Consider the following 22,697-nt stretch of genomic DNA (forward strand, 5'->3'; position numbering starts at 1 on the left):
GGTTCAATTCCCGGCCAAGGTATGAAAGCTGGCTTTTAAGAGCCTACAAATCTTTAAGCAAGCTAATTTTTCTCTAGGATATATCAAAATGATACATGCTAGGCTGCCTTCAGCATGTAGTGTTGGTGGTGGTATAGCGATTAAGAAAGCAATCTACCATGCACTCAGACCTGGGTTCAATTCCTGGCCAAGGTATGTAAGCTGGCTTTTAAAAGCCTACAAATCCTTAAGCAAGCTCATTTTTCTCTAGGATATATCATAATGGTACATGCTAGGCTGCTTTCAGCATGTAGTGTTGGTGGTGGTATAGCGGTTAAGAGAGCTGACTTCCAAGCACTCAGACTTGGGTTTAATTCCCGGCCAAGACCTGAGTTCAATTTCCGGCCAAGGTATGTAAGCTGGCTTTTAAAAGCCTACAAATCTTTAAGCAAGCTCATTTTTCTCTAGGATATATCATAATGGTACATGCTAGGCTGCCTTCAGCATGTAGTGTTGGTGGTGGTATAGTGGTTAAGAGAGCTGACTACCAAGCACTCATACCTGGGTTCAATTTCCAGCCAAGGTATATAAGCTGGCTTTTGAAATTTTACAATTTCCTGGAAGATGAGACCCTCCTGAGTGAGGGAGCAGGGAAGAGGGAGGAGGGAGTGAGGGATACACTGCCTGATGTTGTAAAGCAGTGTAGGCCTGTAATTGAACATTGAATGAGATTTGTGACATTAAAATAGGGGTTTATGTGAAATCTAGATTTTTGCTTTGGACTTTTGATGTGTATTTCACTCAATCATGTCTTTCTCCAGGTATTAGATCCCTTGAAACATGTTTTCTATCATTTTTCCAGCCGGTAGAAATTTTTCTAAACTTTTAAGTTCGCCTCCCCATTGAAGTCTATTGCGGTTCGTGAACTTTTTCGCGAACCGAACCTTCAGCGGAGGTTCGCGAACAGGGTTCGCGTACCGAAAATCGGAGGTTCGCGACATCTCTATTAGTGACTGGGGATATGTGACAGGACAAGAACTAGAGAATGTTCTGGCATATTCTCTAAAGCTGGATGGAGGATGCAGAGAAGCACATGGCAGATAGAGAAGCACATGCCACATGTGACAAAATCTGCTGACAGTGTAGTTGCAACCACAGAATAATTAAATACAGGCTTTTATTATCAGACAGGTACAAGACAATGGGGCAGGTTTATCAACACAAGTGCATGCAAAATGGAGGGAAATCTATTGCAAAAGTGAAACAACTGATGTGTGTGCTGCTTTTTCTTTTCTTTTGGTTGTGATAAATCTGCTCCAATTAACTTTCTGCTTTATGATTGGTAAGTCCTGAGTAGGTGTGCATATACAGTATATTTGTTCTCCCTGCTTAAAAGCCTTGTTGTACTCTTATGCAATCCTGATTTTCTTAATGAATTATTGTTTATTTTGCTGTTGAGCTACTGTAATGAAGAAAAGATAATTTAGGGTGTATATACAAATCCAATTTGGATTGGCCAATTATCTCCCAATTTTACATTTCCCATGTAGTATGAGAAATTACATACTCAATTTGCTCATAGCCATTATAGTCGCATGCCGCTAAGCTTAGTACACCTAATCGCACACACTCGTACCCACGCCAATACAAGATGAGTTCATTTTGACACATAACAATATTTCTTCTCAAGCCTACATGTTTTTGCACAGGAAGATCTGCAGAGCACCTTCATTCCGCAGTAGCTCTGTAACGGTTGGGTGCCGCAACTCAGACGTCTGATTATTTGGTGATCTGCAGAATCACCAATAATGCAGACGCTATACCTGATTATGTGTGATCTGCAGAATCACCAATAATACCAGTATAGCTTCAAGGATGATATGAGTGTTGTGCTTGGTGCAACCGTAACTGTAATAGTTAGCAAGGCCTTACCAGAGGGGCTGGTAAGGCACTAACAGTAGACCGACTGTACAACTGTGAACAGACCTTCCCAGAGGACTGGAGAAGGTACCAACAGAGAGAATACAGAGATAGACTGACTAGTCCTTCCCAGAGTAGCTGGCAAGGAATAGTAATCAGGTAGCCAGAAAAGCTACGCTAGACCTTTCCAGTGGAGCTGGAAAGGTAATACAAGTGACTCGGATAGTTTTGGCTAAGCCTTCCAGAGGAGCTGGGAAGGTGCAATCAGTCACTACGCAACACCTCACCATTGGAGCTGGTGAGAATAATGAATAAATAACGAGTGCTCATCAGTGGAGCTGATGAGCCTCAGAAACCAATCAGGCTAGGCCCCTTCAGAGGTGCTGGCAGGCACTAGCTGAAACTAATAAAGGCTAGGCCCCTTCAGAGGTGCTGGCTAGCACTAGCTGAAAGAGCACTGATAAGTACGGCCAAACCTTCTAGAGGGAATGGCTACGTACTATCAGATACGGTAACTGTATATCTTGTCTAGACCTTCCCAGAGTTGCTGGCAAGGTGCTATCAGTTACAGAAACTATAATAGGCAACAGTAACTAATAGTTTGGCGAGACCTCACCAGAGGGGCTGGTGAGGTCCTATCAGTACGTACAAGAGTACAAGCCCCAGCAAGCTGGAGATGCTGATACTGTGGAGACAGAATCTCCCGAGGAGTGGGTGATTCAGACTGTACTGCAACCTAGTGATCACCTGAGGAGCAGGTGATTAAGAGTGCACTGCAGCCTAGTGATCACTGCAGCCTAGAGGACACCTGAGGAGAAGTAGAGGTGGTTATCAGTACAGAATTCTCTCTCTCTCTCTCTCTCTCTCTCTCTCTCTCTCTCGTCTAATTTTTCGCTTGACAACTGTTGAACACAAAAAACAAGGCCATGTCTGGCTACATGTCTGTAAGCAGTGGCTGCATGGTGTAGTGGTGAATGGCTCTGCCTCTGACACAGGAGACCAGAGTTCAAATCTCGTCTCTGTCTGTTTAGTAAGCCAGCACCTATTCAGTAGGAGACCTTAGGCAAGTCTTCCTAACATTGCTATTTTGTCTAATTTTTCTCTTGACAACTGTTGAACACAAAATACAAGGCCATGTCTGGCTACATATCTGTGCTACTGCCTATAGAGTGTGCCCTAGTGGCTGCAGCTCTGGTGCTTTGAGTCTGCCAGGAGAAAAGTGTCATATAAATGTTATTTGTCTTGTCTAATTTTTCTCTTGCATTAAGCATAAATGGTACATGCTAGGCTACTTTCAGCTACTTTCAGCTACTTTCAGCTAGTAGTGTTGGTGGTACAATGGATATGTTAGTTGCCTTGCCTACCATACACTGAGGCCTGGGTTCAAATCCCTATCATGGTTTTTGAAATACTGGAATTCCCTGGCAGATGAGACCCTCCTCCCTCCGGTAGGAGGGAGGAGGGAATAGGTAGAAGGGTAGAAGGGTAGGAAGGAGGAGGGAGGAACCCACAAACAAGCTAATTAAAATCTCCCTAGCAGAGTGTGTAGCAGCTGTCCCTTAACTAATTAACTAATTAGTGTAGGCAGTATAAGGACCTTACTTGGAGGATGGAGGAGGGAGGGGGGGTGGGCCTCCAGCATTGAGAGCAGTGTGTATGGCAATAATGTGTCTGCTGGCTGTAACATAAAGAGTCAAAGTTTTGCTCAATAGAGCTTTATGGGGCGAATCGAACTTCCGGGAAAGTTCGCGTTTGGTAGGCGAACGCGAACCCCCGAAGTTCGCCTGGAACCGTTCGCCGGCGAACAGTTCGCGACATCTCTATTAAGAAGCAGAGGAGACCTCACTGGCACGCCCCCTGCAGTCAGCCAATCCGGGGTGCCGTGAGGCTCCTCTGACGTCAGCTGACCAGCAGGTCAGCTGACGAGCCTCCTCCTAGCATAAAGGTCCTGTCTGTGCGTGCGCCCGCACAACACATCGACCTTATGGGAACAAGACAGTCCCGTCCCCGGCGTCCTAGACGTCGGAGAGACGGGCAGGGGCACGGAGGCAGCCGTGGCGGCGGTGCAGTCCGCCACGGCTGTATTAGTTACAAGCTCATCATTCACAAAGAAAAGTTGTAACAGAACTAATTGCTCTTTGGGTGCATACACACACAATTTTGATTGGACCTTATACTACATGCAGGATCAAGATTGTGTATGTATATGCACCTTTAAATCTGAAAATTATTTTTATGAGCCTGGACGCAGTGTCTAAACCTTGCAACTCATAGCTGCAGTGGTGGAAGTGTCACCCTGGCCACCATAATGTATGCTGGGAGATGTAGTACATTAATGTGCCTACATCTACTGTGATTACATAAATGTACTACGTCTCCCAGTGTGCATTGCAGTAGCCGGGGAGAGGGGGGGGGCATTTCCACTAGATGTAGTGTAGATGGGGAGTAGCCTACAGCATTCAGGGACAGGGATGTGGGTGCTCTGAGTTGCTATTTGTTGTTTGAGCAGGACTGTTACTTCTCGGTTTTTATTGATTTAAATAAAATTGATTTAAATTGATTTTAAAAAAAAATCTTTAAGGGCTCAAACCCACTAGAGCGATTTTCTGACAGTTTAGGGAGCAATTTAAACTGCTAGCAATTTCCCTAAACGCTCAGCTGATGTTAATGCATGGGCTAAATTCCACTGGAGCAATTGCGATTACCAAATCGCAAAACGCAGGACATGCAGCATTTTTCACGTTTAGCGTTAGCGATTAGCGTTTCTGCAATGTAAAGTATATAAACACTGGTATAATTGCTTATCAAAACCTGCACAGAGCAATTTTGCTAGTGTTTTGAAGTTACTGCACACTGTAACAAAATTAAAAATAATTGAAAGGACCAATCAGAATTAAAAACGCTAATCGCTAATCGCTACACAACCGCTGGCAAATCGAATACACTTTTTAAAATCGCTACTGAAAATGCTCATGAAATCGCTTGCAAACCGCTCATACAAAACGCTAGAGATTGCGATTAGCGATAGCGTTTTGTAGTGGGTTCCAGGTCATAAACACTTCTTTGGCTTTGGTTTGTGTATAAAAAAAAAAGGTTTTATTTACTTTACAGCTCCCCAATGTTGCTTTAAATGTGTACAGGTTGTGGGTCAAGTAGCGGGGCTGCAGGTGTGGGTCGCGTGCGGGTAGTGGCGCTGCGGGTATCAAATTCACCTGAAAGCGGGTTGCAGGTTGTGTGTGGGTAGCGGGGCTGCGGGTGTGGGTATGAAAAATTGGACCCGCACAGGCCTCTAATAAAAGGCATTCAGTTACAATTAGAAAAATTATTTTTGCAATTCTCATATTGCTAGAGTACTTCAGTTTGATTATTAAAAGCTTTGTAGTGCAGCTATACTATTAAAAACAGAAAGAGCCTTACCTTGATGGTGATAATTTTATCATCACTTATCTTCATTACACATTCAGACTGTACACATCCACCACAACATTTATCATGCATTTTCTTGTACACGAAGCCCTAAAAGAGAAAATTAGCAGTAGTTGTAAATAACAAAATTAGATTATCCCTTTTTTAGTGTGGAAGTGGTTGAAGCCTAACCTGAGTACAGTCTTCATTGCAACTTGTTGGTGTGCATTTCACTTGATTCAGTTTAGTCTCATCATCAATATCTTCTGTACATTCACATGTCTGACATGAATCTGGGTTTTGAGGAATTTGTTGTCCAGGCTATGCGTCAACAAGAATTAAACATGGGATTAGATACTGTAAGTAACTGTAAAATGCTTCATTTACTGTATCCAAACATTTGCATCTGATTTAGCTACATCCCTTTGCACCACTTTCCCTATTCATGGTCTGTGTAGGCAGCGGTGTAGCTAGAGATTATGGGGCCCATAGCCAAACTTTCATAGGGCCATAAGATGTAGGCAATCTTGAGCAATGCCTCATGCCCCTACTTTATGGATATGAGTCAACTAAACAATTAAAATTCTCGTACAATCTACAATGCATCTAGTCCATGGGCACCTAGACAAATTCATAAGGTGGAGGAACACAAGAAAGTTAATGCTATAGTATACAAAGGCACCAATAGAATAAAAAGTAGTACCAAATTAAAATCAATAAAATGTGGGTGGTAAGGGTGGGCTCACCTACCCAACAAAGGAACACAAGCACTGATTCAAGTATAGTATAAATAACATTACATTTAATTAGTACTCCAAATAAAAATCATTTATTTGTATGATTTGTATACTGATTTTTATTTGGAGTACTAAATAAATGTAATGTTAGTTATACTATACTTGAATCAGTGCTTGTGTTCCTTTGTTGGGTAGGTGAGCCCACCCTTACCACCCACATTTTATTGATTTTAATTTGGTACTACTTTTTATTCTATTGGTGCCTCTTTATACTATAGCACAATTTGATCCACCTGGTGGATGGGTGTGGACACCCTTTTTTTCTTTCTACGGAGAGCGATTTTTTAACCTGAGCGAGGACAGGTCTAATCTCCTCATCTGCGATAGAAGTGGTTGCCCTACTTGTGAGTCTAATTTGTATTGTCCTACGACCTATGCCAATTGTACAACAGTAATACACTACTGGGGGCTCTCGATTGTCTCTCTTCTTTTGTTACAAGAAAGTTAATGGTGACTACATCAAGTACCACCTGGTCCCCTTCTGCCCCTTCTGCCCCAGAGCACCATAACAGCTGCTATGGCTGCTATGGCTATTGCTACACCCTTGTGTGTAGGAGAGGCACAGTTATTTTGTAAGTTTGAATGCTTCTAGAAGCTATGTAGGCCAGGCTTTAAAGGACACCTGAACTGAGAGGGATAATGAGGCTGCCATATTTATTTCCTTTAAACCAATACCATTTCCCTTACATCCTGCTGGTCTCTTTGGCTTCAGTAGTATCTGGATCACGCAGCTAAAACAAGCATGGGTCTAATCCAGTCAGACTTCAGGCAGGAACACCTGGTGTGCATGCTTGTTCAGGGTCTATAGCTGAAAGTATTACAGGCAGAGAATCAGCAGGGAGCAACAACACCCACATGGGATGCCACGCTGTCCTGGTACTCTCATCACACATGGATCTGGGTCTGTAAAAGGATGACTTAATTACGATTTCGCGAAATTTCGCGTAATTAGTGTAATTACGATTATGGCCGTACGTACATAATCGTAATGAAGAAGGATTTCGCGAAATTCCGCGTAAGCGTAATTTTTGCATAATTTTCGCATTACAGTGGGTATCGCGAAATTATGTTTGCCTTGCATGCAACCGTTTGTAAGCGTAGTTACATAACGTAATTTCGCGATAGTTCATATTACTGTAAGCGTTAATTTTCGCGTCGTTTTCGCGCTACGCATATAAAATTTGCCATGTAGTGATATTTCGCATCAAAATTCGCCATGCAGATGAAAACGCAAAAAAAAATTAAGCTAAATTTCGCAAAAATTAAGCGAACCCGAAATTACGTTATGGTTTAACGCGAAATTACGTTATGAACGAAACGCGAAATTACGCGTTGAAAATTACGCTTACGGTATTTTCAATTACGATTTTAATGGCAATTACGCTACCATAATTTCGCATCGTAATAGCAAATTTCGCATGCGTAATTATATTAACGCGAAATTTCGAAAATTTTGGCTCAACACTAGTTATACATCAATAGTTCCTGCCCTTAGCAGCAGGGGGGGGGAACGAACCTGTTACAATAACAATAACAATAATATTTTTATAGTGCTTTTCTCCCTGGGGACTCAAAGTGCTGTGACCCTGCATTATGCAGTCTCAAAGGCTAGGGAAAAGAGGTGAGTTTTTAGCAGAGCCACAGGCTCCAATGGGGGGTTGTTATAGCTAGTCCACCTGCAGTTACAGTAGCACAGCCCTTCGCCATACCAGATTAACAAGCTAGGTGACATCCTTAAACCTGGTGGTAGAAACTATTTGGTTTCAGTTGGATGAGGACGTGCCCAGAAACCCTTGCGTTCACAACTCAATTGAGATTTTCGCGATTCCGGACGGAATTTGGTGATTCTGTTCCATTGCAATGGCCGAATTTCCGTGGAAAAATTTGAAATTCCGCGGAATTCTACAGAATGCAATTTTTTTCCCACCAAACTCATTTCTGCCTAAAAATACCAATTTCTGCTCGACAGGCTTCCTTATTCCTTTCCTCCCTCCCTCCTCCGGAGGAGGGTCTGGTCTTCCAGGGAATTGTAGGATTTCAAAAGCCAGCTCACATACATTGGCCGGGAATTGAACCCAGGTCTAGTGCTTAGTAGGCAGCTCTCCTCACCACTATACCACCACCAACACTACATGCTGAAGCCAGCCTAGCATGTACCATTGTGATATATCCAAGAGAAAAATAAGCTTGCTTAGGGATTTGTAGGACGTCAAAAGCCAACTCACATACATTGGCCAGGAATCAAACCCAGGCCTACCGCTTGGTAGGCTGCTATCCTAACCATTATACCACCAACACAACACACTACATGCTACATGCTGGAGCCAGCCTAGCATGTACCATTGTGATATATCTAAGAGGAAAATGAGCTTTCTTAGGGATTTGCAGAATGTCAAAACCCACTCACATACATTGGCCAGGAATCAAACCCAGGCCTACCGCTTGGTAGGCTGCTATCCTAACCATTATACCACCAACACAACACACTGCAATGCTACATGCTGAAGTCAGCCTAGCATGTACCATTGCAATATACACAAGAGAAAAATGATCTCTCTCTCTCTCTCTCTCTCTCTCTCTAGGACTTGATGCCATTGAACTGAATTTTTAGCTTAAAACCATCAACGGATACCGGCAGAATTTCACAGGCAATTTTGGAATTCTGACGAATTGAAATAGCAATTCCGTTCCGACCAAACGGAACGGAATGACCAATTTCTACCCAAAATTGCGGAAAATACAATTCCACGGAAAGCGGTGACCATCCCTACTAGAGATAGAGAGAGAGATGAATCTGCGTGGCTATCTGGGGTTCTCTTTGGACAACTGTTGAACACAAAAGGCAAGGCCATGCCTGGGTGGGCTTGAACCACCAACCTTTCGGTTAACAGCCAAACGCACTAACCGATTGTGCCACAGAGACTGTGTACCACAAAGACTGTGCACGCAGTTGCTGTTGAATGATTTTATGGGGATGTATGTGTGTCTTTTGGAGGGAGGAAGTCATTTTTGCGTCGGAATTCCGCGGAATTTTGCAAAAATCCGGTGGAAATTTCATAGCGACGGAATTAAGCGCTGGCAGAATCCGCGAATTCCGGCGGAACGGAATTTGCTCTTTCCGATCATCCCTAGTAGTAATCATTAACAAACTGTTCCCTATCTACTTCTTGCACCTCTGGGACTCAGGTTATCTTTGGCAGGTCTTGGTGCACCGTATCACTTATCAACCACCAATTAACTAACCTTTCAGCAAACTTGTTCTGATTAAACTAATGGGAAGGTTGAAAACTTTTGCCACCTAATAACAGATCTTCCTGGAATGCGGAGTCATTTATATTTGTGTTTCCACCATATTCCAGCATTAGTACATAACAAATAAACCCCAGTTACTGCTCCATCAGACATTTGAGTGCAGCTATGTTAATAGCTCACTGTGTCAGCGCTACGCTCCATCTTTGGAGAAATCCTGTGCTTTCTTTAGTTCTCTTTGCACATTGATTTTACTCTATAATCGGAAGTATTTACTTATCATAGAAAAGGGTGCTTTCATACCAGTTCAGTGTTTGGCAGTAAAACTCTAGCCTCTGAGGAAAGGGCAAAATTACCATAAACAGAAAGACGCTATAACAAGCATAATCTAGCCTTTTCTGCACAGGATTTTCAGCATTTGTATGCTATACATCCATTTATAAAGTCTTCTGCCTTGTTTCATTTTTTTTTATTTTTTTCTAGACAAATGTTATTCTAACAGTTTTATATAAAACTTACTTACCTTATACATTTTCTCATGATCAACACAGACACCACTTGGGACTGTTAGAAAGGATTAAAAATGCATTGTGTCATTCAATTTGAGTGAATGTTATTTGAGACAACTTTAAACATAGTATGACATTCTTATCTGCAGAACTTTTTGAAAATTTTAGATCTTTTTTCATTTTCTTCCTCCTTTTTAATTTTTTAGCAGCCAATGTATTTAGAGACTAACAACTGCTCCAGTCCAATTTATTTTAGCTCTTTTTTGTATTTCTTTATTGGTTACAGTTTTTTTTTGCTCCTAACTAGTACTGTTGTAATGTGTCTTTATGGCCACTTGTCACTAGGGGGCAGTGTGAGACAATAACAGAGGACTTCTGCTTTCAATGTCTATATTTTCTGCTAGAGAAAGAGATCAGAGCATTCCAAGAATTTACAGCTCGAGTTCTGCCAAGTGAGGTCAAAAGCAATGCACTTATCTCAAACGAGGTAACTCTATTGAAGCTGATAATGGGTTAAAAGATTACAATAGCTTTCAGATTTGTTTTCCCCACATTGGGAAGATTAGCCCTCACTTTTTGTCCCATTGTCAGCAATACAGAAAGTGAGAATAGGAAATTGTATTTCTAAAAAATGTGGAATCTGCAAAATGTTGATTTCCTTTTTTAATGAAAAAAAATGCTGACTGTTATTTAGAAAGATGTTGAGAGACCATCTTTAACCACTTAACACCCCTCCATTGAGAATGAGAAGTTAAAATGAGTGTACTCCCATAGGCGGGTGCACGTGTGCATTTGGGTACAATGGATATTCATTAAACGTCCTATTTGCACTAATTAGTGCATAATTAGGATGTTTATAAATGTCCTTTTTTTTTACAATATTACTTTATAAATTATTTATTCAGGCTAGATTCACAGTGGGACGTTGCGTTTTGATGCCACGTTAAAGTCGCACCGCAAGCTTACAACGCAACGCGCCCAAAAAGTGGCAACGCAGCGTTACCGTCGCATACAGCAGATACAGTAAAAAATACAGGCAATGAAAAGTATGCTTCCAAGTCATTACTGAGCATGTGCAAACAGTCCAACGCAGCTAATAACGTATATAACGCACTGCATGCAGTACTTTTACTTAACGTGCAGCGTTACACACCAACGCAACGTGTGCACTGTGAGCGGCGCATTGATTTTTCATTGCAGTGAGTTATTCTGCGTTAAATGCTGTTTTAACGCGCGACTTTAACGTCCCGCTGTGAACCTAGCCTCAGTGTTTTCCAACTGTACAATCCTTCTTTACCCTGATTAACAGTGTTAAAGGTATCACAGGTGGCGACGTCTTTACTGCTGCCAAGGTGCATCACTATGGAATGTTTGTTTGTCATGTTTTCCCAAGTGAGCATAAACACCACCTGATTTTCCAGAGTGCTCTAGGACAGAAGGCTTTGTGACATCGCTCGGCTACATCTGGCTCACAGACAAATCAATAGGGGTTGTTTTACTAAGCTATACTGCTCAAGCAGCGCAGCTTAGTGTGGCAGCGCAAATACAATTTTCAAAGAAGCACACTACTGCTGTAGCATGCACTACTTAACTTACCCCAAAACTAACGGTTTCTCCAATTGTCCTACTATGGACCATGTCAGGTCCAGTGATTTTGCAGGATGAGATCCCTGCACTTTGATTGGCCAATAGGCTCCCTGTCACTTGACAGGCAGCCTATTGGGCCAAAGTGTGGGGATCTCGTCGGTATTTCTCCTGTCTGGCTCGTGGGGAAATTGCTGATGTTGCTGAAACCCAAGAGAACGTGAAGAAGTGTCTGTCACTTCCGCTGCCCGGAGGATCAACTATATGCATATCACCATGGCAACAGGGACGTGAACCCTCTACTGCGCATGCACACTATCCCAGTTTGAAACATATTGTATGGCTCTCATGGAAATACATTTTAAAATATGTGGCATTTATGGCTCGAGCGTAATGACCACATTATGATTATTTCGCGTAATTCACAAAATTACTATTATGGACGTAATCGAATTTCATGAAATTACGCAACATTTCGTGTTTATGGGTAATTTCGTAATTACGATCTTTTTCATAATTACGATCGTTTACGTAACACAAACAAATCAGAATGTCATGTTTAACACATAAATTTCACCTTTCTCAAAATTGTGTTCCAGTCCAGAGGCTACTGATACATTTAAAGTGACAGCACTTGCAGGTACCTTTGCATTATCAGATATTGCATGACCACTAAGTGCACCTTGGCAAAGAGCACCTGTCTTAGAAGAGGTTGCAAATAGAGCCTCCTGATACATTTAAGCGACAGCAAATGCAGGTACCTTTGCATTATCAGATATTGCAAGGCCCAAAACCAAGTGTCTCAGCATGCATGACCGCTAAGTGCACCTTGACAAAGAGCACCTGTCTTAGAAGTGGCTGCAGATAGAGCCTTCTTATACATTTAAAGCGACAGCATGTGCAGAGGCCTTTGCATTATCAGTAATTGGAATCAATGAGTGACTTTCCTGAGTTCAGTCATTACCTAAATGTGCATAATTACTATTAGAAACGAAATTACGTTCATTTTTGTAACTAAAATAACTTTGTTTCTATAGAAAACATGAAATGACAAAATATCGTGTTAAACACGAATTTGTGACGAAATGCAAAATTACGAAACCTAAATTTCGCTTACGGAATTCCAAATTACGGTTTGTATGGCAATTCCAAAATTACGAATTTGTGTCGTAGCAGTAAAATTTGTGTCCGTAATTAAGGAAACATGAAATTACTAAAATTTCGGCTCAACACTATGGCTCTCTCAGCCAAAAAGGTTCCTGACCCCTGGTCTAGGCCAAGCATCACTGGGAGAGTGAGATTACATACTAATACATCACAACATAGTTGTAAAAAGGTTTTCTGGTGCTAAAACCAGAATTATTAACATACAATTGTTTATCCTGGAAAATGTATTTCATTCTACTACATGTAATTTTGGTTACTTACTGCAGTAATATGATGGGCAGCAAATGCCATCCTCAGTTGCTGGGACAGAGTCGAATCCAATAGGACATTCTTTGTTTTTGCTCTGACAGAGGCTAATGTTACAGTCTGTGGATGAGCAGATAGAATGTCATTATCAATGCTGCAGGGAAGAAGTTATAAATTGTCTAGCAATGTTGTGTCCCACCTAGTTCCCTCCAGAATCTACCATACTAACCCACAGGCCTCCCCATTTTAACGTTGCGCCTGCGTGCAAAACAGATTGGCATCACAATGCAAGGCACTGCAATTGTCTGTAATACGATTGCAATCCCATTTAATATAATGAATGGAATAACACTGAGCAGGGCCTGCACTACCATAGAGGGAAAGGGGGCAATCGCCCCACGGCCCCAGAGCCTGTAGGGGTTCCCCCATCTTATCGGTTTCTCCCGGGGCCTCTGCAGAGTCCCCCCTTGACCCTATCCCGCCTAACGTACTTCGCCCTCACTAGTTTTGGCCCCAGTCCTTATATCCCTGTTTAACATCTCTCTATCAACAGGCACCTTCCCCTCAGACTTCAAGCAGGCCATTGGACTCACTGTGATCTGTATTTTGGCCTGCCCACTCAACCAAAACAGCTCTCACCAGAGTGGTCATTGACCTTGCCTTAGCTTAGGTGGAAGGCAAATACTCCATTTTCCTCCTTCTTGACCTTTCAACAGCATTTGACACAGTGGACCACCCTCTACTCCTCAAGTCTATGGGCATACATGACCTTGCCCTGGCCTGGTTCTTATCCCACCTCTCCAACCGCTCCTTCAGGACCTTCTTCAATGAGTCCTCACCCACCCAAAACCACCTCTCAGTAGGAGTCCCCCAAGGCTTGGTCCTTGGCCCCCTACTGTTCTCCCTATACATGTCCTCCATTTACAAGGTTATCTCCTCCATGGGTTTTAACTATTATCTGTATGAGGTTGACACCTAGATCTACCTTCACACCGTTGACCTATCCACCACTACCACGGACAAGGTCTTCTTTGGTCTATCAGCCATCTCCACCTGGATATCCACAAGGTTCCTGAAACTAAACCTGGACAAAACAGAATTTATGATTTTCCCGCCCTGGCCATCATCGACCCTCCCAGATGTGCATGTCACTGTTAACCACACTACCATTCACCCTACCTCTCAAGCCCGCTGTCTGGGTGTCACCCTGGACTCCGCACTTTCCTTCACCCCCCACATCCAAAACCTTACAAAGTCCTGCAACTTCCACCTCTGCAACATCTGCAAAATCTCCCCTTTCTGATCTCTGTCACCACCAAACCCCTCATCCATGCCCTCATTTCCCCCGACTATTGCAATGCCCTTCTCTCTAGTCTCCCTATGACCCGAACTGCCCCTCTGCAGTCCATCATCATGCAGCCAGAATTGTCCACTCCTCCCATTGCTTCACCACAGCGGCTCCCCTCTGTGAATCCCTCTATTGGCTTCCTATCCAGTCCAGAATCAGATTCAATATACCATGTCTGGCCTACAAATCTGTCCACAAAACCTGCCCGGCCTACATTTTCGATCTTACTCAGAGGTACACACCTAGCCGCTCACTCCTCTTCTCCAATGAACTTCACCTGCCCACCAAGCCCCACCTAATCCCATCCACACTTCCAGGACTTCTCAAGAGCTGCTCCAAAACTACAGAACTCCCTTAACTCCCCCCATTAGGGTCGCACCATCCTTCAACAACTTTAAGGAGGCCCTCAAAATGCACCTTTTCACCCTGGCTTACCCCCCTCAATGGTGCTCAAAACCCACAGCTGAACACTGAACTCTGGTCCCCTACCTTTCGGGTCCCTGCCTCTCCTTCTAGATTGTAAGCCTTCGGCAGGGTCCTCCTCCTTGTGTTTCCTATCTGATAACGCACCTACATTACCATACACCCATCTTATGGATCTGAGTGAACTCAACTTGCCTAATCTCCATGCTCCCATCCAGTGACTGACCAAGCATTACCTTGTACTCATACTGTGCCAGGGATGAGCAGAAACTACGCCAGTGCGAATTTACGCATTGTAGTTTGCATCTACGCATCATAGTTCATAGGCGAAGTTTCAAAACTACGCTTACGAATTTACGCGTAGCGAAGTACCGCTACGCGTAGCTTACGCCCACTATGCGTAGTTAACATGTGTATTGCGTAGTGAACTACGAATGCGTTACTCGTGTCTAATTTTCCGTGTGCGATTGTATGCATACAAATTTACGCATTGGAAAGGGGAATGTACGCATAAAAGGGTTCCCAGTACATGCATTTATAAAGAAATTAATGCGTACAATTTTCTGCATACGGGCATAAGTATCCGCATACACTACGCTTCACACTACGCGTAAGTGCGTATTTTAACGTGTAGTCTACGAAATGCATACGAAGTGAATATTTGTTTTCGAAGCCGTAGTTTGGCGAAGCGTAATTGCGTAAAACTATGCGTATTTCCAGCGTAGCGAAGTTGGCTGACTACGACCATCCCTGTACTGTGCTACATGATCTAGTTTGCATGCATTCCTGTATTGTCTTATTGCTGTATGTCACCCCTAAATATTGTCTGTAAACTTAACTAATGTCCAGCACTGTGTAATATAATGGAGCATTATAAACACGATAAATAAATAAACTGTAGTCAACTGTCCTGTGAAAACTTAGTATGGTGACCGAAAGACAGTAAATAGTTAAAATGGTACTTATGATTATGAAATGCAGGTAACATAGCTGTAGTTTGGTTATAAGGCCAAGAGTGACAAAATGCAGTTCAAAATATATGCCCCTCTGTTGTAAAGGCCACATGACAGGGTTCTTGCGAACCTTCAGGGTTCTGTTGATGCCGTCACTGGTATCAAGGGGCAAGCAGCCCCAGGGCGTAGGGTCTAAGCGAGCACGGGTCTTCACCAGCGCACCCCGCAAGTGATGATAGGCCGTCACCATAAGCAAACGCAGGGGGGACTACAGCTGCGCAGAATCGCCGCTCAGACCAGAGTCGGAGTAATGTCTGGGGACAGGCACAAGTTGAGACACCAGAATATCTGCAGGCATCCTGCAGCTCACAGCACTGCCCCCTTTCTTTCCCTGCTACAGTTGACTTGTGGTGGAGCAACAGCGTGTGTACAGAGCATGGAGCAGCAGCGTGTGAACAGAGCATGAAGCAGCAGTGTGCGTAAAGAGCATGGAGCAGCAGTGTGTGTACAGAGCATGGAACAGCAGCATGTGGACAGAGCATGGAGCAGCAGCGTGTGGACAGGGCATGGAGCAGCAGCGTGTGGACAGAGCACGGAGCAGTAGCGTGTGTGCAGAGCATGGAGAATCAGCATGTGTAAAGATCATGGAGCAGCTCTGGGGAACTTAACAGAGTCAGGTATGTGCACAGCCCTGTGCCCTGTTGTGTGAATGCTTCACTTTTCCCTTTATTACCAATATCAGCTTTACTCATTATAACCTGTATCCAAACTGCTCCTGATCGATCCCGTTGTTGATCGGGGGCAGATCAGACGTATCAGAAACAATCATCAGATCCTATCAGTCAGATAGGAAATTGCATTATGCGTACCCAGCATGTTGTCCTCCCATATTATTATACTGTATTGTGCGTGGCTGAGGGAGACCTTTTAGGACCCCCCCTTAAAAATCCTTGGTTTGCCCCTGGTCACCCCTAGTAGGTGGCGGAATACTTTGCTGCCTGGTGCTCGCCAGGTCACGACCCCTAGGACTACCGTACCAGTGATGGAAAGAACAGAGGGTACCTGATGGTATAATAGGGGATACTGGCGGAGTGGACCTTTGGGCTAGGACAGACTAGCAGGACTTGACTGGCATGAGAGGAAGGCCTAACCAATAGGGATCCCAGGAAGGAACAGACAGGCAGAGGAAATACCAGGTAGGGAACTGGCTGTATGGTTCCATGGAGGCAGCGGACTGGCAGGGGGAATCCCATGTAAGAAGCTGACAGCTAGGATCCCAAGAGAAGTACTGACTGACAGGGTAAGTCCTGGAAATACTGGCAGTCAGAGGTAATCCCTGGGAAGGGAGCTGACAGTCTAGGAACCCAGGTGGAAACGGACATGCAGGAGGAATCCCCGGGATACTGCTGATGACTGAGAGACTGAGATACTGCTGAAGGCAGGAGAGTTCCCAGAGGGAACTGGCAGACTGGAGGAAACCCTGGGAGTGCTGCAAGTGAAAGGAGGAAGTTCCCTGAGGAAATTTACTGACAGGGGGAATCCCCATGTGGCTGCAGATGACAGGTGGGTTCCTGGAGGGAACAGGCAGGTGGAGGGAAACCTAGGCAAGCTGCAGGTGACTAGAGAGCTCCTGGAGGAAACTAGCAGGCTGAGAGAAACTCAGGGAAGCTGCAGGTAACTGGAGAGCTCCCTGAGGGAACTAGCAGACAGAGGGAAACCCCTGGGAGTGCAGCGGATATGGGAAGTAAGGCAGGGAGACAGACAGGGAACAGGGATAGGCACAGGGAGGCAGGCTGGGAGTGCAGGTTGAAAAACTGGGATGGATGGATGGATGGCAGACAGGAGTCTGACAGGAAATGCTGGGATCCTGGTTAGGCTGCAGGCAGGTTAGCAAGCAGACTAAATCAAGTAGACAGGCAGGTGTAGCAAAGGGATAAGCCAAAAAGGCGGAAACGACTTGGAGGGGAGATCCTGGTAGTAGGGAAGCCAAAAAGGGAAACGACTTGGAGGGGAACTGCGACGGAACGCCATGGCTGATGACCAGGGATGCAACAGCCTCCATCTTTAAATACCCTACCTCTTAATTAGGGAAGGTGCAGTGCCACCTCCGGCCACTGCAACAAAAGGGCAGTAGAGGCGCGCACGCACGCCTAACGACAAAGGGCGCTGAACCCAGAAGCACGTCAAGTCCTCTGCCATGTGGGGTAGACAGAGCAGAGCTCAGTGGGACTCGGCAGCAGGAGTGTAACGAGTATTCGTTACACTCGGCCGCCATTGCAAGAGAGCCAGCGCAGGAGCGAAGCAAGATAAGTAACGAGCAATCATTACACCACAGTTGAGGCCTACTATTTTTAGAACATTGACACTGCTGTTCTAATGAAACAAATGTGATTTGTTTACTTGGGACCATACCTAGGAACATTCAGACAGGGCAGAACCTGATAAGTTGGGGAGGGAATTAAGAGGAAGGGGTATAGACAAGCAAGCAAGGTCATGGCCACTTATTGGTTCATGGCACTGCAGTTTTCTAATGCTGCTTTACAATGTTCATAATTCTACAATTCTATCATAATCCCCCCTTCCCACAATACCTAGTTTCTTCTAATTTTAGTGCCCTTCCTTACATTACAGTGTACTTGTTATGGGCTCTGCCTCTGATACAGGAGACCAGGGTTCGAATCTTGGCTCTTCCTGTTCAGTAAGCCAGCACTTATTCAGTAGGAGACCTTGGGCAAGACTCCCTAACACTGCTACCACTACAGTATAGAGCATATCCTAGTGGCTGCAGCTCTGGCACTTTGAGTGCACCAGCAGAAAAGCACAATACAAATGTTATTTGCCTTTTCTTGTTTTCTTCCCTCAGCATAGTGGCCCTGTTATCAGTGGCGTAGCTAAGGAGCTATGGGCCCCGGTGCAAGTTTTACATCCCCCCCCCCCCCCCAAAGCACTATATACATAACAATTGATACGGTGCACCAAAACCTGCCATTGACAACCACAGTGTCAGAGGTGCAAGTAGGAGATGGGGGACAGTTTGTTAATGATTACCACTATTCAACGCATCTATAGAAGTGATTATTATCAGCACAGGACCAATACAGAGCTAATTTTGTGCTTGAGCGAGGGCCCCTCTTGCCCAAGGACCCCAATGCGGCCGCTACCTCTGCACCCCCTATTGCTACGCCACTGTCTGTTATATTTCTCTGCTCTTTATTGTAATTTCCACTGTACATTGTAATGTTTCCGTCTCTATAGTGTCATCCGCATTTTAGTGCCACAATTATTTCGATAACCCCACAAGAGCCCTAATCAATATGTAACCTCCCCCCCCCCATCCTTCATTATAGTGCCATAATGCATGCCCTCTTCATTACAAAATTCACCATTCATTCCTTCTTCAGTATTTTCCATAGGACAAACAGTAGACCTGGCACTGATTGCAATAATCCAAGTTTTCTTTAATCCAGCAGGTACATGCAAGACATAAGGAGCAAGTGGATAGTCGACCTAACAGCCGTTTCACAGGTTACCCGGCTTCTTCAGAGGCACTAAGACAGGGCACACAGGTATCAACCCCAATATATACACACAATAAGGCATAAAGATCTTACCTCTCCATTCCGCAATGCACGCTAACGGACGCGCCCGCCGCGGCCGCGGCTACACGCCCCCTTCCGGGAACGCCCCTCTGACCATGTCTGGCCATTCACAGCTCAGCGGGCGCGACCAATCAGCATGCGCCTGCTGCCGGCTGTAAACCGGCCAATCGGGCACAAGCAGGATGGAGTGCTGCGTGGGACAGAAAACCTCACAAGAGGTAATGGTTCCTATGACAACCTAAGTACGCCGGGCGCAATTCCAAGCGGCGTAATCACGGATAGCAGTCCGTGTCAGTTGCCACCTGGAACCCCATACACCAACCCACGCAGCCAGTCAGCATAAATATACTGTGCATATAAGGAAGAACTCTACATCATCATATACAAACATATGAATAAAAAGACAAAATGCACAGGACTAAACAAGGAATGCCCAACAGGTACATCCCTCAATGCTACTAAGCACTATTAGTCCATTGCTTTCGCAAATACGTGCAAGTTGGTAAAGTCAGAGTTCCACTAGACATGTATCACATCGGGAGAGATCAACAATAGACAACACTTGTCCTGGGCTTACCACCCTATTTCTCCCCTTCAGAATTACCATGTCAGCCACAGGGGGAACCATAATCCTGGTGCCCTGAAACAAAAACAAAAAACACAGACATAATTAAAAACAATATATATGAGGCATATATGAGTATCAACGGCAAGACAATCAGCTAGGTAGAAAAACACAACAAACAAAACAGCAGAGATCCTAAAAAGGACCTATTGTAAGGATCAATATTTTTCAAGAAAACAGAACAGTTCATTTCTCTCATTCAGCCCTAATCGTCCACAGGCTTTTGTCTTAGATATCAGTTTGGCCTCCTCTTGTCTGAGGAGTTTCTCCCAATCACAACCTCTCCTTGGCTGGTCAACCACTTTCAGCCCTGTAAAGCTTAAGGGGGAGCTCTCACTCCCATGTTCCTCCAACACGTGTTTGATCATTCGACCCGCTCCTTTCTTAGTTTTCAATGAATTAACATGTTCCTGATATCTTGTACATAGGAGCCGGGTTGTCATCCCAATATAATAACGATTACAAGAGCACAAAACTGCATAAACAACATGTGTTGATCGACAATGTATAAAATTTCTAATAGGGATCATCTCACCCCCTAAGTTGATACATTTCCCTTGTACAAAGTGGGCACAGTGGTTACAGTTTCCACATTTGAAACAACCCTTGGGTCTCAAATCAGTTAGCCAGTTACAGTAGATGTTTGTATATGATGATGTAGAGTTCTTCCTTATATGCACAGTATATTTATGCTGACTGGCTGCGTGGGTTGGTGTATGGGGTTCCAGGTGGCAACTGACACGGACTGCTATCCGTGATTACGCCGCTTGGAATTGCGCCCGGCGTACTTAGGTTGTCATAGGAACCATTACCTCTTGTGAGGTTTTCTGTCCCACGCAGCACTCCATCCTGCTTGTGCCCGATTGGCCGGTTTACAGCCGGCAGCGGGCGCATGCTGACTGGTCGCGCCCGCTGAGCTGTGAATGGCCAGACATGGTCAGAGGGGCGTTCCCGGAAGGGGGCGTGTAGCCGCGGCGGCGGCGGGCGCGTCCGTTAGCGTGCATTGCGGAATGGAGAGGTAAGATCTTTATGCCTTACTGTGTGTATATATTGGGGTTGATACCTGTGTGCCCTGTCTTAGTGCCTCTGAAGAAGATATCAGGAACATGTTAATTCATTGAAAACTAAGAAAGGAGCGGGTCGAATGATCAAACACGTGTTGGAGGAACATGGGAGTGAGAGCTCCCCCTTAAGATTTACAGGGCTGAAAGTGGTTGACCAGCCAAGGAGAGGTGGTGATTGGGAGAAACTCCTCAGACAAGAGGAGGCCAAACTGATATCTAAGACAAAAGCCTGTGGACGATTAGGGCTGAATGAGAGAAATGAACTGTTCTGTTTTTTTGAAAAATATTGATCCGTACAATAGGTCCTTTTTAGGATCTCTGCTGTTTTGTTTGTTGTGTTTTTCTACCTAGCTGATTGTCTTGCCATTGATACTCATATATGCCTCATATATATTGTTTTTAATTATGTCTGTGTTTTTTGTTTTTGTTTCAGGGCACCAGGATTATGGTTCCCCCTGTGGCTGACATGGTAATTCTGAAGGGGAGAAATAGGGTGGTAAGCCCAGGACAAGTGTTGTCTATTGTTGATCTCTCCCGATGTGATACATGTCTAGTGGAACTCTGACTTTACCAACTTGCACGTATTTGCGAAAGCAATGGACTAATAGTGCTTAGTAGCATTGAGGGATGTACCTGTTGGGCATTCCTTGTTTAGTCCTGTGCATTTTGTCTTTTTATTCATATGTTTGTATATGATGATGTAGAGTTCTTCCTTATATGCACAGTATATTTATGCTGACTGGCTGCGTGGGTTGGTGTATGGGGTTCCAGGTGGCAACTGACACGGACTGCTATCCGTGATTACGCCGCTTGGAATTGCGGCCGGCGTACTTAGGTTGTCATAGGAACCATTACCTCTTGTGAGGTTTTCTGTCCCACGCAGCACTCCATCCTGCTTGTGCCCGATTGGCCGGTTTACAGCCGGCAGCGGGCGCATGATGATTGGTCGCGCCCGCTGAGCTGTGAATGGCCAGACATGGTCAGAGGGGCGTTCCCGGAAGGGGGCGTGTAGCCGCGGCGGGCGCGTCCGTTAGCGTGCATTGCGGAATGGAGAGGTAAGATCTTTATGCCTTACTGTGTGTATAAATTGGGGTTGATACCTGTGTGCCCTGTCTTAGTGCCTCTGAAGAAGCAGGGTAACCTGCAAAACGGCTGTTAGGCCGACTATCCACTTGCTCCTTATGTCTTGCTCGTACCTGCTGGATTAAAGAAAACTTGGATTATTGCAATCGGTGCCAGGTCTGCTGTTTGTCCTATGGAGAATACTGATGTGTATGGGACCTAGAGCACGTAATGTTTTGAACCAGGATCCAGTGCTGTATTCCAGTTGTGGTTGTGTGCCAGCCCTACTTCTAATCCTTTCCTGCAAATTGACGTCTGAATTCAAGGACCTGAGCACCAATGCAAGAGCCAATTTCGGCTGGAGGAGGGACACAGGGGATACCCGCGATTGGGGTGAGCCCCCTGCCCATGGCTGTTTTGGCTGGAAGATCTGACTGGAAAACTTTTCTAACTGACACAGCAAAGGGTACGGAAGCAAGTAAAATCGTAGGAGTTAAAGTGGTGGAACAAAAACTGAACAGGATTTCAGAGCGAGAAATTAAACTGTTCTGGACTGTTGCCACACTAAAACGCTATGAAGACAAACAAATAGTTGCCAGAGGTTTTAGGAACTATAGTGAGGCAGCTGAGTACCAAGATGACGGAGATTTCATGAAGCTTTGGAAAACACAGCAACTGGACAACGCTTTGAAACTACAGAAGATCGTGTTGGATCGCACGGAACAGGAATATAATAAAACTTCACTAGAAATTGAAGATTGTAAGAA

General features: G+C 44.6%; 1 protein-coding gene across 1 annotated transcript in view; it reads right to left on the reverse strand.

Annotated features, from left to right (window-relative positions):
* The window catches only part of LOC137537873 (mucin-2-like), a 198,946-nt gene that overhangs the window by 25,478 nt on the left and 150,771 nt on the right, over positions 1-22,697 (reverse strand). Inside the window, exons 39-42 of the mRNA XM_068259820.1 lie at positions 12,872-12,976; positions 9,874-9,914; positions 5,497-5,625; positions 5,317-5,415 (exon numbers count right to left, since the gene is read on the reverse strand). Coding sequence (XP_068115921.1) covers positions 5,317-5,415; positions 5,497-5,625; positions 9,874-9,914; positions 12,872-12,976 — 374 coding nt within the window. The remainder of the gene's footprint in view (positions 1-5,316; positions 5,416-5,496; positions 5,626-9,873; positions 9,915-12,871; positions 12,977-22,697) is intronic.

This window comes from Hyperolius riggenbachi, chromosome 11, assembly GCF_040937935.1.
Source record: "Hyperolius riggenbachi isolate aHypRig1 chromosome 11, aHypRig1.pri, whole genome shotgun sequence".
In the NCBI taxonomy this organism is placed as follows: Eukaryota; Metazoa; Chordata; class Amphibia; order Anura; family Hyperoliidae; genus Hyperolius; species Hyperolius riggenbachi.